General features: G+C 35.1%; 1 protein-coding gene and 1 pseudogene across 4 annotated transcripts in view; one reads left to right on the top strand and one right to left on the bottom strand.

The window, feature by feature from the left end:
* The window catches only part of DDX6 (DEAD-box helicase 6), a 31103-nt gene extending 16872 nt beyond the window's left edge, over positions 1-14231 (top strand). For all 4 annotated transcript variants that reach the window (XM_006912577.3, XM_006912578.3, XM_025047322.1 and 1 more), the window contains exons 7-14: positions 306-400; positions 1519-1641; positions 2124-2252; positions 3298-3414; positions 5223-5286; positions 8138-8239; positions 8764-8946; positions 9961-14231. In XM_006912577.3, coding sequence (XP_006912639.1) covers positions 306-400; positions 1519-1641; positions 2124-2252; positions 3298-3414; positions 5223-5286; positions 8138-8239; positions 8764-8939 — 806 coding nt within the window. In that variant the 3' untranslated portion in view covers positions 8940-8946; positions 9961-14231. The remainder of the gene's footprint in view (positions 1-305; positions 401-1518; positions 1642-2123; positions 2253-3297; positions 3415-5222; positions 5287-8137; positions 8240-8763; positions 8947-9960) is intronic.
* Positions 4637-4756, bottom strand: LOC112480304 (annotated as a pseudogene).
* Positions 14232-15028: the final 797 nt, after the last annotated feature.

Below are 15028 nucleotides of genomic sequence, written 5' to 3'. Positions count from 1 at the left end.
AGTGGATACACTAGATAGAGGGATGCTCTACATCCTGAAGGTGCAAGATTTTATCACGCTACCCAGAACAGTACTCAATTTAAAGCTTAAGAATAGTTTTTTCCTGGAATTTTTCATTTAATATTTTCAGAGTGCTGTAACCATGAGTAATTGAAATGGTGGAAAGTGAAACTGTGCATAAGGAGGGACGACTGTATTCCTGCCTCTGAAATGTTTCTGATTAAATGCCTATATACAAACCTTTACTATATATCCTTTTTACCTGAGCTAAAATTAATGAGGATGTGTTTTCTAATGTTGTGTAGTGCATGTGGTGATAGCTACCCCTGGAAGAATCCTGGATCTTATCAAGAAAGGAGTAGCAAAGGTTGATCATGTCCAGATGATAGTCTTGGATGAGGTAATATCTCTTCATTTGGAAAGATACTATTCTGTATTATTCTCAGCTTTGTTTATAACTGTCAGTGAGTGAAACAGAAGTTCTTTTTGTTCATGAACTTTTAAAGAAACGCATGATTTTTGTCAGTTCAAGCTAATTTGCTTATAAAACATACTTTGCCCTTTAAAGGCAATAGATGATAGGTATTTATAAGAATAGGTTAGCCTGCGTCTTCCTTAGAGATGCCAGATAGTTTGGGTTTTATTTTTATTTTTCAAGAAGAGTTGTTGAATAATCTCAAAGCCAAGTTCCTTCTAAGTCTCTCTTCATTCGGTGATACATCTTAAAAAGCATGTAATGCCTCTAACACCTCATTTAGCATACACCATTTTGTATTGTTTGGTTTTTCAGTCTGGTAATGTGTTATCTCAATCAGGTACATTTTAAGAACTTACTCCATTCTGTATCCTTGGGCTCTAGTAGTTCATACCTAAAGTATATCAGTGTTAATGTTTTGAAATAAAGTTACTTTCTTAATTGGTCTGCATTTTAGACAACTAGATCAGATCGATCATGTTATAATTCACATTTTTTTTTTTGAGTAACGAGAGATAACATTTAATTGCTACGTGCTAACACTAAGTGCTTTACGTGATTTTTTTCATTTAATTTTTGCAACAGCCCTGTAAAATGGATATACTATAAAGTACTTACTACAGTGAGCACATATCCTAATTTAAAAATTTTGGAATCTAAAGTATTGATTAAAGTAACCTCCCAACATAGCAAGTAAATTGAAGGAGATAGATTTCAATCCAGGTAGCTGGATTCTGCAGCTTGTACTTTTAACCACTGTACTATACTGTCTCTGTAATGGAAATCACATTAAAATTTACAGGAACAAGGATTATATCTGTCTAGGATTTTTTTTTCTGTATAAGATGGGTATTATAGACTTTTCCCCTTCTGAATCACTGGGAATCTGTCTTGGTGCTATTGGATTATGCAGTGTTGTAGAGTACTTAACTGTTTATAATCAGGAACATTCCATGAATGCTCTTATTGGATAATGCCTTATTAACCAAAGACTTTAGACATTATTTGATTGTTTTAAAAATTGTCTTATCTTTGTACTGCAGGCAGATAAGTTGCTGTCACAGGATTTTGTGCAGATAATGGAGGATATTATTCTCACGCTACCTAAAAACAGACAGATTTTATTATATTCTGCTACTTTCCCTCTTAGTGTACAGAAGTTCATGGTGAGTATAACTCTATACTTGGAAGCAGTGTCATCTTGTCGCCCATGAATATACCTTTGTCCATAATTACATCTTATCAGTCTACTTTATGCTGATTATTTCAAGTTTTTGGCTTTTTAGCTGATGAATTAAGGTTTGTCATGCATACATTAACTTTTTAAAGCTACAGTAATTTGATTAATTTCTTCATTGTTCACTTAGCTTTTGGTTTCAGGCAGACATAGCCGTTGATGCTATGTAATTGATTACAACATAATCCTATGTACAAAGTACAAAATAGTAACATAGCTACGTATCTGTATATAAATGTTAGATCTTCCTTTTTATGGTTTTTTTCTTCCGTGATGGATTGTGATACTTGTTTTGAAGAGAGTATTCCTTAAAGCAGGACTTTATCAGACAGAGATGTGTAGCATATATTTTGAAGAGATACACTCTGCTTTCACCAAAGTATAAGGCTCTTTTTAAATCTTTTTTCCCAGAATTCCCATTTGCAGAAACCCTATGAGATTAACCTGATGGAGGAACTAACTTTGAAGGGAGTAACCCAGTACTACGCATATGTAACTGAGCGCCAAAAAGTACACTGCCTCAACACACTTTTCTCAAGGGTAAGTAATAGGCTTCAGCTGCTTAAATTACCCATTCCTTAACCCCAATAAAACAGACAATTGTATTCGGTTTCTTACTGCTTTCAGTGTTTTAAAAAAGTACTTAGCTTTTCCTAAAAGGCAGTTACAGTTGATCTGAAGTTTGTAGTAAATGGTTGATAAGTCATAGGCATTTTTAATTCTAATTTGACCTTAATTACAATCGATCCTCATTATTTGCAGATTCTGTATTTGCAAACTCGCCTGCCTACTTGCCAAAATTTATTTGTAACTACAAAATCAATACTTGGGTGCTTTGGAAGTCATTTGTGGATATGTATAGCATGATGAAAATTTTGAATCATTGTGCATATTCCCAGCTGATGTTGAACAAGGTGACACTGCCTTCTTGTTTCAGCTTTCATACCATTGTTCTTTTCATGGTCTATTTAATGCCACAGTTTTTGCATTTTTGTGCCTTTTTTTATTGATTTCACTGTTTAATATGGCTCCTAAGTTTAGTGAAGTGCTTTCCAGTACACCTAAGTGCAAGAAGACTGATATGCCTTGCAGAGAAAATGCATATTACATAAACTTTGTATAGGCACAAGTTATAGTACTGTTGGCCATAGATCTTTAAATAGTAACACATAAAACAAGATTATCTGTTGACTGATGGGAAAAAAAAGTATGACTAGAGGCTCACAGGAAGTACCTTGTGTTTCTCATAGGAGCAATGGTTCTGTATTCACTAATCTAGTGTTTGCAGCAACTATAGAGCATAACTATCGCAAATAATGAGAATCGGCTGTGTTTTATTCTCGCTGACAATCGTGCCCTTATGAAATATACTTTTCTACAGTGAAACTTATAAATTATTACCTTCAACTACTAAGTAAATGAATAGTATTTACAGTAATTTTTACAGTGTTCCATCTCTTGTATCAAAAGGTTCTAAGTCATAGACCATTTTTTTTACATTTGTTTGCCAGTCAATACTTTCAAAATGTGCAAAGTAAATGAAGGTTTTTTTTTTTCTCATGTCTCCCTTCTACCCCATGCTCAGCTTCAGATAAACCAGTCGATCATTTTCTGTAACTCCTCTCAGCGAGTTGAATTGCTAGCCAAGAAGATTTCTCAACTGGGTTATTCTTGCTTCTATATCCATGCTAAAATGAGGCAGGTGAGTGTAAAACTAGAACTTACACAGATTTAGAAAAAAATTTTTTTAAGTATTTCTTGGATTTTTGTTTTAATGTACCTCCAGGTGCCCAGAATTTAGAATAAACAATTCTTTAGTAGGTGAAGGACCCTTCATTTTAACGCAGGGGTCCCCAACCCCCGGTGTGGACCGGTACTGGTCCGTGGCCTGTTAGGAATCAGGCCACACAGTAGGAGGTGAGCAGTGGGCAAGTGAGCAAAACTACCTGTATCTGCAGCTGCTCCTCAGCTCTAGTATCACCACCTCAGCTCCACCTCAGATCATCAGGCATTAGATTCTCATAGAAGCACCAGTCCCTAGCGCCAAAAAGGTTGGGGACCACTTTTAAAATCTTGTGGGTTCAGTTTTCTAATTATAAAACAGGGATAGTAATATATATTCTTATCTCATAAGGTTGTTAGGAAGATTGAGATAATGTACAAATGAGTACTTTGTAAACTGTCAAGCATGATACAGATGTGAGATTTTACTCCCTTCTTCCTCACATACTCTCTAGATTTGCATGAAATAATACAGTAACCACTAGTCACACATGGCAATTTAAATGAGTTAAATAAAATTTAGTTTGTCACACTAACCACGTTTCAAATGCCAGGGTATGTCATTAGCAGCTATAGTTTTGGAAAGTACAGATACAGAACATTTTCAATGCAGAAGGTCTATTGGACAACACTGCTCTAGATATTTAATAGATCAATATACCTCATTAGCTCAAATATCCTTTTACTATTTGCCTTAGAAAGAATGGAATCTTTAAATTTCAGAATTTAACAGAAAATAAATTCAAAAGTATGAAAAGATAACCTTTTGTGTGTGTGCGCTAACTGTAATTGACATTGCATGAAGAAATGGTTTTTGTAAACTTAATCAGGTTAAGAACTTAGTCAGCTCACATTTGGTTTTCAAAGAACATAATGTCATGGATCAGATACCGTCATGTAGGCACCAAATATTTGAAATTATCACAGGAAATGAATATATTAAGCTGAAGAGAATGTTTTTAAAATGGAAGAACATTGCATTGAAAATATAAGCCATTTTGCTAGAAGCTAGATTTATTATTTATTTATTTATTTTTTAAATTTTTTTTTTTAGGTGAGGCAACCTTTGGTTGACCTCAAGTTGCAAGGACCTTGTCAGCTTATAAGCCCTTATTTTTTTTTTTATTTAAAAAATGTTTTTATGCCTACAGCACCTGGTCTTCCTAGGTGGTCTCCCATCCAAGTACTAACCAGGCCCGACACTGCTTAGCTTCCGAGATCAGACGGGATTTGGGCTTGTTCAGGGTGGCATGGCCATAGACAGATTTGTTATTTTTCCTATAGTCATTGTGTATGGGTTTTTTTTTTGTTTGTTTATTAATTGGAAAGTAGTTATTTTTAGCTTTTGTATATAATTACTAAAAAGGTAAATAGATGTTTCGGTGAAGCCAGACTTTTGGCATCTTCTGTTTGAAACATTTTAAAAGTATGTATATAAAAATGTGGTGAAAATTGTCACTTAAAATCTATTCTGGCAAAAATATAATACTTTTTTTAAGAGTTAAGATAAACACTACATATGGATGGATATGCATAGATGTAGATTAAGTTGCTTATTCCCATGAAAAACCAATGTATGTGGGGTTTTTTACCTTTTATTTTTAATTTATGTATTGAATTGTCTTATCTCATTTGTGTAAACAAGTTTTGTATAGGAGAAATAATGGAAAATTTGGTTCTCGAGTGTGTGTGTTAATCAAATCAAAAAATGCATCGCTTTGTTCCTAGGAACATCGAAATCGTGTGTTTCATGATTTCCGAAATGGCTTATGCCGCAATCTTGTTTGCACTGGTAAGTATTTTCTATTTCCTTTACCCAATGTTTTTCTCCCTGGTTCAGCTCGGCTTTATCTGTGCGATATTACTCAGCAGAGTCTATGACATAGGCTACTACCACTTCTAGAATTTCAGAAGGTGAGAATGAGCTGTAGTTAATTCTTGAAATTAGGTTCCATATCTGAAACTGCAGAAGACTTTTTCTGGCATTCATACGTCATCTACTTTTTAAATTAATTTTGGGATTTGTGTGTTTTCTGAATAGTTTTAGCATTCAGGAATGAATTACATATAGCATATGCAAAATGAATTTTATTAAGAAACTGTGTTTTGGAAATTGTTTATTGTGGTCTTTTTAGTTTTTGCTGGAAACAGACTAGTCTGTATTTTGTTATATTTTACTACATGAAAAAAAGCAGTGGAGAGGCAAGTGGACAATTAGATCAGACAAAGCAAATGGATTCAGTATCCTCCCGTCTCTGGAAATATAATCTTGTATGGGATTAATAATATAAGCTAGGCTTCTAAGTAGAGAGAAGAACCTAATTTTTTTTTTTTTAATTTTTAGGCATACACATAAATAATAAGTATATTATTTGAATTTTTGCATAATTTTTCATAATTTGTATACTTTGCAAAGGAAAGTATGCACTCATCAGCACCCAGATCAAAATTTAGAATATTTAAAAATCTTTAAAAACACTGCTCAAGAAATAAAACTTATTTTTCTCAAAAAAAGACTGTCAAATATCTTGCATATTTCCAGTTTATCTTGTTTCTCTGCTTTAACATCTGAAAGAACAGTTAATATAGCTGTGAGTTAATACATTTATGTTTACTTTTATCAACATTTCTGACCTTTAAATGTGTTGAAGTATCCAAGATATAAAATATTTGATTTAGTGGAAGGAATACTACACTCTTAGAATTTTAAGATTTGGGTCCAGTTTCTGTTTTCTGATCTCTAATCATATGACCTTGGGCAAGTTATATTTTTTATGCCATTTTTTAAATCTGTGAAATGGGGATGCTTTAAATTGTTCTGAACAAATATCTGTTACAGTTTATTCAAAAAATATGTGTTGATATTCAGTATTTACTCCTTGCCAGCTACTTAGCTAGGTGCTGCAAAAATATATGCTTTCCAGTTTTATGTGATGTATATTTTACCACCATTAAAAGGAAATTAAATATATATACCGACGTTCCCTGTATGTAGGGAACTTATAATCTAGATGAGGGAGAAGTATAACTATATACATGTAAAATACCACTCCTTTCTTCAAGGAGCAGTGGTTTAATGAGAGATAAAAAAATAACATTTAGAGTCTAAGGCAGGGCCAGCACACTTTTTCTGTAAAGTGTTGGCTAGTAAATATTTTATACTTTGCAAACCATGTGATCTCTGTTACCAATTAACTCAGGTCTGCCATTCTGACTCAGAAACACTCAGCATAAACAAATGGTCATGACAGTGTGGCAGTAAAATTTAATTTATAAAGACAGGCCTTGGGCTGGTTCTGTAAGGGGGTAAAGGTAATTTGCAAATGTGAGGTATATACACAGTTGACCCTTGAACGACATAGGTCTGAACTGCATAGATCTACTTAATATGTGGATTATTTTTCAATACAGTAAATGTTTTTTCCTTAAGGTTTTCTTAACATTTTTTTTAGCTTTATTGTAACAATATAGTGCATAAAACACATTACATACAAAATATGTGTTAATTGACTGTTTATGTAATTGGTAAGACTTCCAGTCAATAGTATTACTAGTTAAGTTTTGAGGGAGTCAAGTTATATTTAGGTTTTGACTGAGTAGCAGTCAGCACCCTTAACCCACCCCCTGCTCGCCTGCATTGTTCAAGGGTCATCTGTATTAAGTAATCCTAAATTTTAAGAGAGGTAAATAATGAGCTGAGGTTATCTGAGAATAGATGGAATTTTATTGGGCTTCATAAGCTAGTTTCAGACTTGTAGAAGAGGGAATTTTTAAGTTAAGGGACTGCTACAAAAAGTGATCCATGGAGGGCTAAGAAGATAAGTCCAAGGAAGGATAAATGGATGAGTTTGGTAGAGAGGAAAATTTGAGGAGATGTGGTAGGAGAGGTATGTTAAGTAGAGAATAGGACGTCAAATATCAATTTTAAATTTTATCTGGAAGCAATTTAAAGCAATGAGTTATAAATACAAAGCAGTATTTTAGAAATACTATTCCGACCATCATGGATTATTTTGTTGGAGTGTGGAACTGATAGAAGCAGGGAAACAGTTATTGTTGTTTTTTTTCTATTTGTAGTTTTCAGAGCCTAAATTAGCAAAGTAATTGTGGGACTAGAAAAGAATAGAAAGGATGGCCTTGCATATTAGCTTACCCCAGACCTATTGTAAATCATTTAATGGAATGGGATGAATGAATTCTCAACAAAACAAATACTTGCTGCTAGTGTATTACCTCTTTTTTTTTTTTAAGTATTCTAAGTTAATAACAAACTTCTAAAAAATAATTTGCTATTTAATCTTAAGTACTAAAAATAGACTAAAGAAAATTACTGATTATTCCTGAGACTCATTTATGAGTTTATAGTTTACTAATTAATCCTCGTCTCTTCCTGCATTCACCTTAGACCATTTTCTAAAACTTTCTTACAGAACTAGGAAAAGGTAACTTGTGAGCAAGAAGTTACTTATGATAGTATACATGAAAAGTAATGTAATTTGCAAATGCATTTGAAATAATGAAGTGAATAAACCTAGGTTGTACTAGAAATACATATTAAAGAGTATTATGGTACCAGGAAGCATTTTTAAATGCTTAAAGATTGAAAGATATAATGGAGTCTTTTTTTTTTTTTTTTTTTTAAGATTTGTTTACCCGAGGTATTGATATACAAGCTGTGAATGTGGTAATAAACTTTGACTTTCCAAAGCTGGCAGAGACCTATCTCCATCGTATTGGAAGATCAGGTGAGGGGAAAAAAAATGTTCTTTGTGGAAGTTTTTTGAGAAGTTCAATCACTGTTTTGTTCCTTTGTGACATAGAGTATGGTGAGAGAATAGTGAATTAAAACTAATTTAGTTGTTCGATAGTCTAACTTCTAGTTTTTCTAGAACACTTATTAAAAGGTAAATAAAACCATGTTTATTTAATCTGAGATGAAATTCACAAAGGAGAACCTGACTCTTCTCATTAGGTTGTGCAATCTATTACTACTGTTTAGTATGTGTATTTTGGCAACTTTGACACAAACATCAATTTTGTCATTTGAAAAAGGTAAAATAGAGTACTACTACTTTGGGCTATGAAACCTGAAGCTGTGGAGTATTGTGTTTATGAGGAGACCAGAAAACGTGGTTTCATATACCTAGAATGGCACTGAACAAAAAATATACGTTAACCCAGTGTGATTTTGACACTTAACAGACTTGCGCATGCACATTGATCCTCATTTAACTCGTTTTATTATTGATTCAAAAATGTTTTCCGTTAGGTCGCTTTGGTCATCTTGGCTTAGCCATCAACTTGATCACATATGATGATCGCTTCAACCTGAAAAGTATTGAGGAGCAGCTGGGAACAGAAATTAAGCCTATCCCAAGCAACATTGACAAGAGCCTATATGTGGCAGAATACCACAGCGAGCCTGTAGAAGATGAGAAACCTTAACAAGCATGTGCGTACCCTACAAAGTAGTTAAAGTGAGCGTATTGTTTAAAGAAAGGAAAGAAATCAAGATCCTCTTTCCTGGGGAAAATTTGATGTCTAATGTAATACAGGGTAAAACATTCGTTGGCATAAATGGGAAATATCTTTTCCCATGAAGTTTGTGGTCTCATAAGAGCATCTGTAAATGCTGTTTTTAAATGCAGTCTTCTTAAGTAATGTGAAATGCGAGCAGTGCTAAGTCAAATTCAGACTTCTAAAATGAAAGCAGAGAATCTTTTTTAGTAATTTTGAATGTGAAAATAATTTCTATTTTTTTCCTTTATTGCTCAGTCATCTCTCTGTTAGCATTTCACTCTTAATTTCTGATGGGTACCTCAGTAAATCAGGTTAAATTACCTATAATGACTTATTGCCAAATATAATCAGATTATGAGGATAACTATTTTTTTTAATGCTCACTCTGGTTTTTTGCACCACCCTCTCATGTTGTCTTTTGGTTGACTTTTGGGCTCTGGTAGAAATGCTCAAAACAAGTCTTAACATACAGGAATGTTGACTATTCTGGAGTTTTTTCCTAAGGAAAATCTTTTTGAGAGATGTTGGTTTCCAGATTCACAATGAGCATTTTACTACCTCTTGTTTGTAGATCTTTCAAATTACTCTTTTCACTTTTCACTTTTTTTTTTTTATTCTAATTTAAATGTCAAACAAAATTCTCACACATAAAACCAGCCTGTTTGGTATTATATTAGCAGGCTACTTATTGAGTTCATGTAAGGTTTTAAAAAAATTTTTGATTTAGTTGTGAATGATTACTGTCTGTTACAAGAACTTTCAGGCGCTTATTCTGTCTCTAGAATGCCTGGCAGAAATTCCTAAATCCTGCATGAATTCTGCAGTAGACAAAGGCTCAGTAGAAGATACTACAGAGAACATTAGGGATGGGGATTGTGAAAACCTATATACCCTAGTTCACATTGTGCTTTCATAAATGTTAATTTTAAGTTTCTTCTTTCTTTAGGCTTTGACAAACTACAGAAGGCTCGTTCGGATCTGTGACACATTTTTTGGGGGGGAGGGGTATGCTCTTTGTGGGTTTTTCATGTTTTATTTTGGAACTATGAAGACTTAAAAGAGCTCAGACTTTTTTTTTAAACTGGTGAAGAGAAAAAAGCTGAAAAGAAGGAATTTACCTTTTTTGTTCCACTTGTTTGCACTGTGTGCTGACTGAACATTAGTTGCACTAACTGCTAGTTTTTAAAAAATGTTTTCTGGGGAAGGGGGACAAGGAAGGAGGAGAAAGAAGAGAAGGGGAGAAACCCTAAAAAGAGAAGAATCTTGATGAACACACAAGCTTGTCTGCAATTTCAAAATTCTCCAACAGCTGACTCTTGAGTGCATTTCAACTTCTCCCTGATTACTCATCCGTTTTTTAAGCCTGAAGAGCTTATTACTTATTTGTGCGAAGTGCCTTATGCTATGAGACCATTCAGAATATCTTTTAGATACAGCCCAAGGAATCAACAATAGTAATTTCTTTCCATTTTTCTTCCTTTCTTTTTAATTTTTGTCTTTTCCTTTTGATTTTAAGGTGAAGTCTCTTCCCTTTCTACCCAATACTCAAGCCCAGGGCTAGAAGATGAAACGTATTAGTAATGTTAAACACCATTTTTTTTTTCTTTATGTGGAGGAGTTGATATGCAACTGCATTTCATTCGCACTGTAAATACATGTATTTAAAAAAACAATCCCAAGTAAAAATTTCTTCTGGGCTGAGTAGATGCACCATCATTGCTCCCAAAGGAAAGAGCAGTCTATCATTGCAGGAGCCATATGACAAGCCTTTGTGCTCTATAGCAGAACACTAAAGACTGGTTTACATACGCCTCCATTAGCAGTTATGGCACTTGATGTGTAGACATGTCAGCCTTGACCCTCTTTCCTCTGTGGCAAAGCGTGTCCCATAGAAAATTGGGTGTGTATACTTGTATAAACTTTGTAAATAAGTTTTTTTCTGGGTTCATATATATATATACATATATATATATTTTTTTTTTGGATGAAGGTTGCTGGGATTAAGGGGATTAGAGTGATTATGGGAGCAGCTAAAGATGAGAGGGGCTCAGTTTTCCGCAACACTAAATTCTAAAAAGTACTTTGGCCTCTTACTGTAGAGAGCAGACCTCTTGGGGACCATAGGTTAGAAAAGGGACCCAGAAGTCTGGGATTCAGTGTTTGCTGCCACACTGTCTCCTCTAGTACTTTTGGAGGAGGCCTGCCAGAAGGAGCAAGGAAGCTTCAAAAACCTGTAATTAAAGGTATTATTTTCGAGAAGCTCTCTGATTTTGCTTTTCTCTTTTTAAAAAGTTTGAGGAACTTTTCAAGCTTGGCAAAAGGGGACAAAAATTAGTCTGCCTTGCAGTGTGGAAATTTAATTGAGTGGCAGTGTCTGAGCAGTGTATGTATAAAGCATGGATTTGCATTTCAGAATATTAGCCGGTACCAGCTTTGGTAACGTTAGCAGTTCTGGGGCTTACTTTCTGTGGATCACCTGTACTGTGTAATAAGTGTGTTGCCTTCTGCCCACCTTGATACATAAATTTGCAGGAATGGGCACCCTGAGAGCTATTAACGTTCATGCTGCAGAAAGCTGCTTGTCATCCTCTTTGTGACAATAATTATTTGTCATTTTGCATTGTAAATTGCTGGCAAATGGCTTTACAATGAATAGTGTTGCTTTAAATTGTGCCCCTCCCAACATGCTTGATGTTTGGCCTGATCTCCAGGCAAAAAGAGTGAGATGAATCAAAACCAGTGAACTTTTTTTTTTAATGTTTTTAATTCCCCTTTAACCCAGTGTACTAGGTCAATCAGGAGGCATCTAGGGTTAAAAAAAATAATAAAAAATAAAATGAAAAAAATTTTTGATTTCCATATCCCATTGTTTTTTAAAGCCCTAAAATACTACAAGGTAAGTCATGCATATGCTTTCGTGCTTAACTCATCTGGATAAAGAAATCAGTTATTCAGAGTTGCTTTTTTGACTGTCTAGTTCTAAGCAAAAACTATATGTGACTCACCCAAAATTCCTTGAGAATCAAAATCCTGCAGATGCCTCCTGATCAGACATAGCCCTAACTCCTTAAAAACTGTAGCAGGAGCTGCACAGTACAAACTCAAAAAAGAATAAGCTCATTTATTTGGTATCTAAGCCACATCGGTTCTTCTATCTAGCCAATGTTGGCTATTTAAATACAAGCCCTAATAAAGGAAGTAAGTTTTCTTCCAGGGAGGGGTGGGGGGAGGGAATTTAAAAGGCATCAACTTTCGACCAAAAATATCTTGCCCTTGTACTGATGCAGCTCTTTCTCGCCCACCTCTGACAAGATAAGAGGGATCATTCATTGTAGAAAAGCAAGAAAACTCATAAATACAATTTTGTATCTTGTGGGAGAGTGGGTGACTAAACAGCTCAGTCCTATTTGCTATCCTCAGACTAGTGTCTGCTTGGTGCCACATGCCCGTTGATCCCTCTTAAAGCACAGACTTTAAATTGAAAGTATTACTGAAGTACAGCCTCTTATGAGGAGTGGCACTTAAACTGTCTGGGATACCACTATTGGACAGTTGTACAGACAACTGTCCAATTTTGGTGCTTGACTCTTGAATAGGAATTATTAAATGGAAAGATGCTCTAAGGACTAGGTCAAAGCCTAGTCTTTTTTTTTTTTTTAAATCCCCTTCACAATAAGGAGTATTTGTTACTTTTGGAAATTTTTTCGTGTTCTTCCAGTATGTTTAAGTGATGGTAATATTTTTCCAGTGGTTCGTTTGGATGAAAACTATTCCCTGTTTTTAATATTTAAGTAACATCCAGCTCGTGGTTTAGCCTGTGGTTGTATAGCTGTGTAATGGACTGTTACACCTTGCTGCTTCTGGGCCTGTTTTGTCTCTTCCCATACATTCCAATGGAGAAACTTTCTTACCTTTCCTTTAGGAGTGGAATAAATTTTTTCCAAAATGATCTTCTATGGGAAGAAAGGAGAAGGAAACCTAAATATGTCTAAATTATTTTCAAGTTGGCCCTGCATCATAATATGGGTTGGCCCCAAAGGCTGGGGGGAGGGGGAGGCAACTGGTTATCAGTATTTGTTTTCAGAATGAGATGGGAGCATCTTTCCTTTGCCGTGTGCTTTGTGTTTGATACCATCATGCTTGGGTTAGAACCAGACAACTCAGCACAAAGCTTCGAGTGTAAATTGTTGGAATCAAAACATCTCATTCTGATCACTTGGTTTAATTTTTTTTCTTTTTTTTTTTTTTTAAGGGTGGGAGGGAGGTTACTGTGCCCCAAAAGGGAGGGTGTCTGCACTAGGATTTAGAAACACTTTGGAAGCTGATAACCTCTTCAGAAACTGCCTTTAGCCACACTCCTGACCTTATAGATGAGAAACAAAAAGATGAAATTATTGGGAATTAAGCCATGTTGTTTTAATTTGCTACTCAGTGTTCTGTGTATCTTAAAATTTGTTATTGTGGAGTCATTTTCTGGCAAAATACTTTGTCAAACAGAATATTGGCCTCGTGGAAGCTGAAGTCAGTCAACTCTTTGGTAAACTTTAAGTGGACTTTGGTGAACTTGTAGTTCTACTTGATATCCTTAAAGATTATTTTCTAAAACTCCCAAAGAAAATCCACTCTGATCTAAAAACTCATCTTTGGGTTAAATAAAGGGTTAAGTGTCCAAAGGTTATAACAGTTCATGAGGTCAGAGGGAGCTAGCTTGGCACCTGGACTCTGCCCCTCCACAGCTAATAGATTCCAGCAGAAGTGTGTATAAATTCTCCAGTAGACTATACTGGGCAAGGGAGGGGGGGGGCGGGGTTGGGTTATTAAGATACAGGTTACTGTATTTTAACCAATGATTGTGGGGGAGGGGTGCCTGGAGAAAAAAAGTTGTTATTCCCCTTTTTGAAATAAAGTTGAGAAAATTTTATTTTTCAATAAAAATGGGATAGAATTTCAATGTCCCTAGCCACAAGGGACTAGTTCCACTGAGAAGTGATCAGTGGAGATTCAAAATTTTGAAAACATTTGGGGAAAGGGAAAATTGGCTTTCTGTTAATTGGTAAATGTTCCAGTGGGGCTCTGTTTCTGTTGAGATGTGTTATGTTGTATGTACACATGGACCAGAGTCTGCTGAGTTTATATAAAGTTCAGAAAAGATGGTTGATAAAATCTTGATTTTTTTTTTTTGTTTGTTTATCAATAAAAGCCCACTGGAACTCCAAATGTGTATGCGTGATGTGTCTTTAGCAGCAGGCTATGCTAACAATTGTTGTATTTGAGAGCATTTTACCAAAGTAATTCATATTGCAGTGAAGCAGTAAGACATTCTCAACACCACTCATGTGAGCCTAGTTGAGTAAAATCTGAAAGCACTTTTATCCACCTTAGACCTAGTCCTCTGTACACATTTCACTTTGTCAGTTTCATAGCCTAAACAACCAAGATAACCACTTGGAAAGGAAATGTTGGTCCACAATGTGTCCAGGCAAATTGTCAATAGTTAACCACCTCCCAAGATTTTTCAGATGTTTCAGAAATATGAACATGCCCACAAAAATTAGGAATACATCTATTCCTAATTTGTATGCTGAGAACTAAAAAAATGACCTAAATGAACTCAGACACAACTGAACACTCATATCCACCCCAAAAGAAACAGGTATAACTAAAAATAGGTGCAAGACAATCTATAGGATGTAGTGTACCAGATATCTCTGCCTACGATCTTTCCAGAGAGAAACCTGTATAAACCAAGTAAACATTTTCTCTTCGAGCTTCCATTTGGGTTTGATCACCAGGGAATTTCCCGTCTGAGGAAGTGGGAGGGAAGTGTGAGATCATAGTTTGTATTCCTCTGATTCCCTCCCTGCAGGATTGCCTCTTGCTGCTTTGTCCATTAACTGAAGATTTCTGTGGCTAAGTCTGTGTGACTCCATCTTTTGGTAACTGCCACCTCTCCCCTGGTAGGGTTCCCCTATACTCATACCTTTGTAAAGTGGCCATATTTAAATAAAGTCTCA

Source organism: Pteropus alecto, unplaced genomic scaffold (genome assembly GCF_000325575.1).
Source record: "Pteropus alecto unplaced genomic scaffold, ASM32557v1 scaffold215, whole genome shotgun sequence".
Lineage (NCBI taxonomy): Eukaryota > Metazoa > Chordata > Mammalia > Chiroptera > Pteropodidae > Pteropus > Pteropus alecto.
Note: the sequence above shows the minus strand (reverse complement) of the source record. Positions and strands in the feature narration are given on the sequence as shown.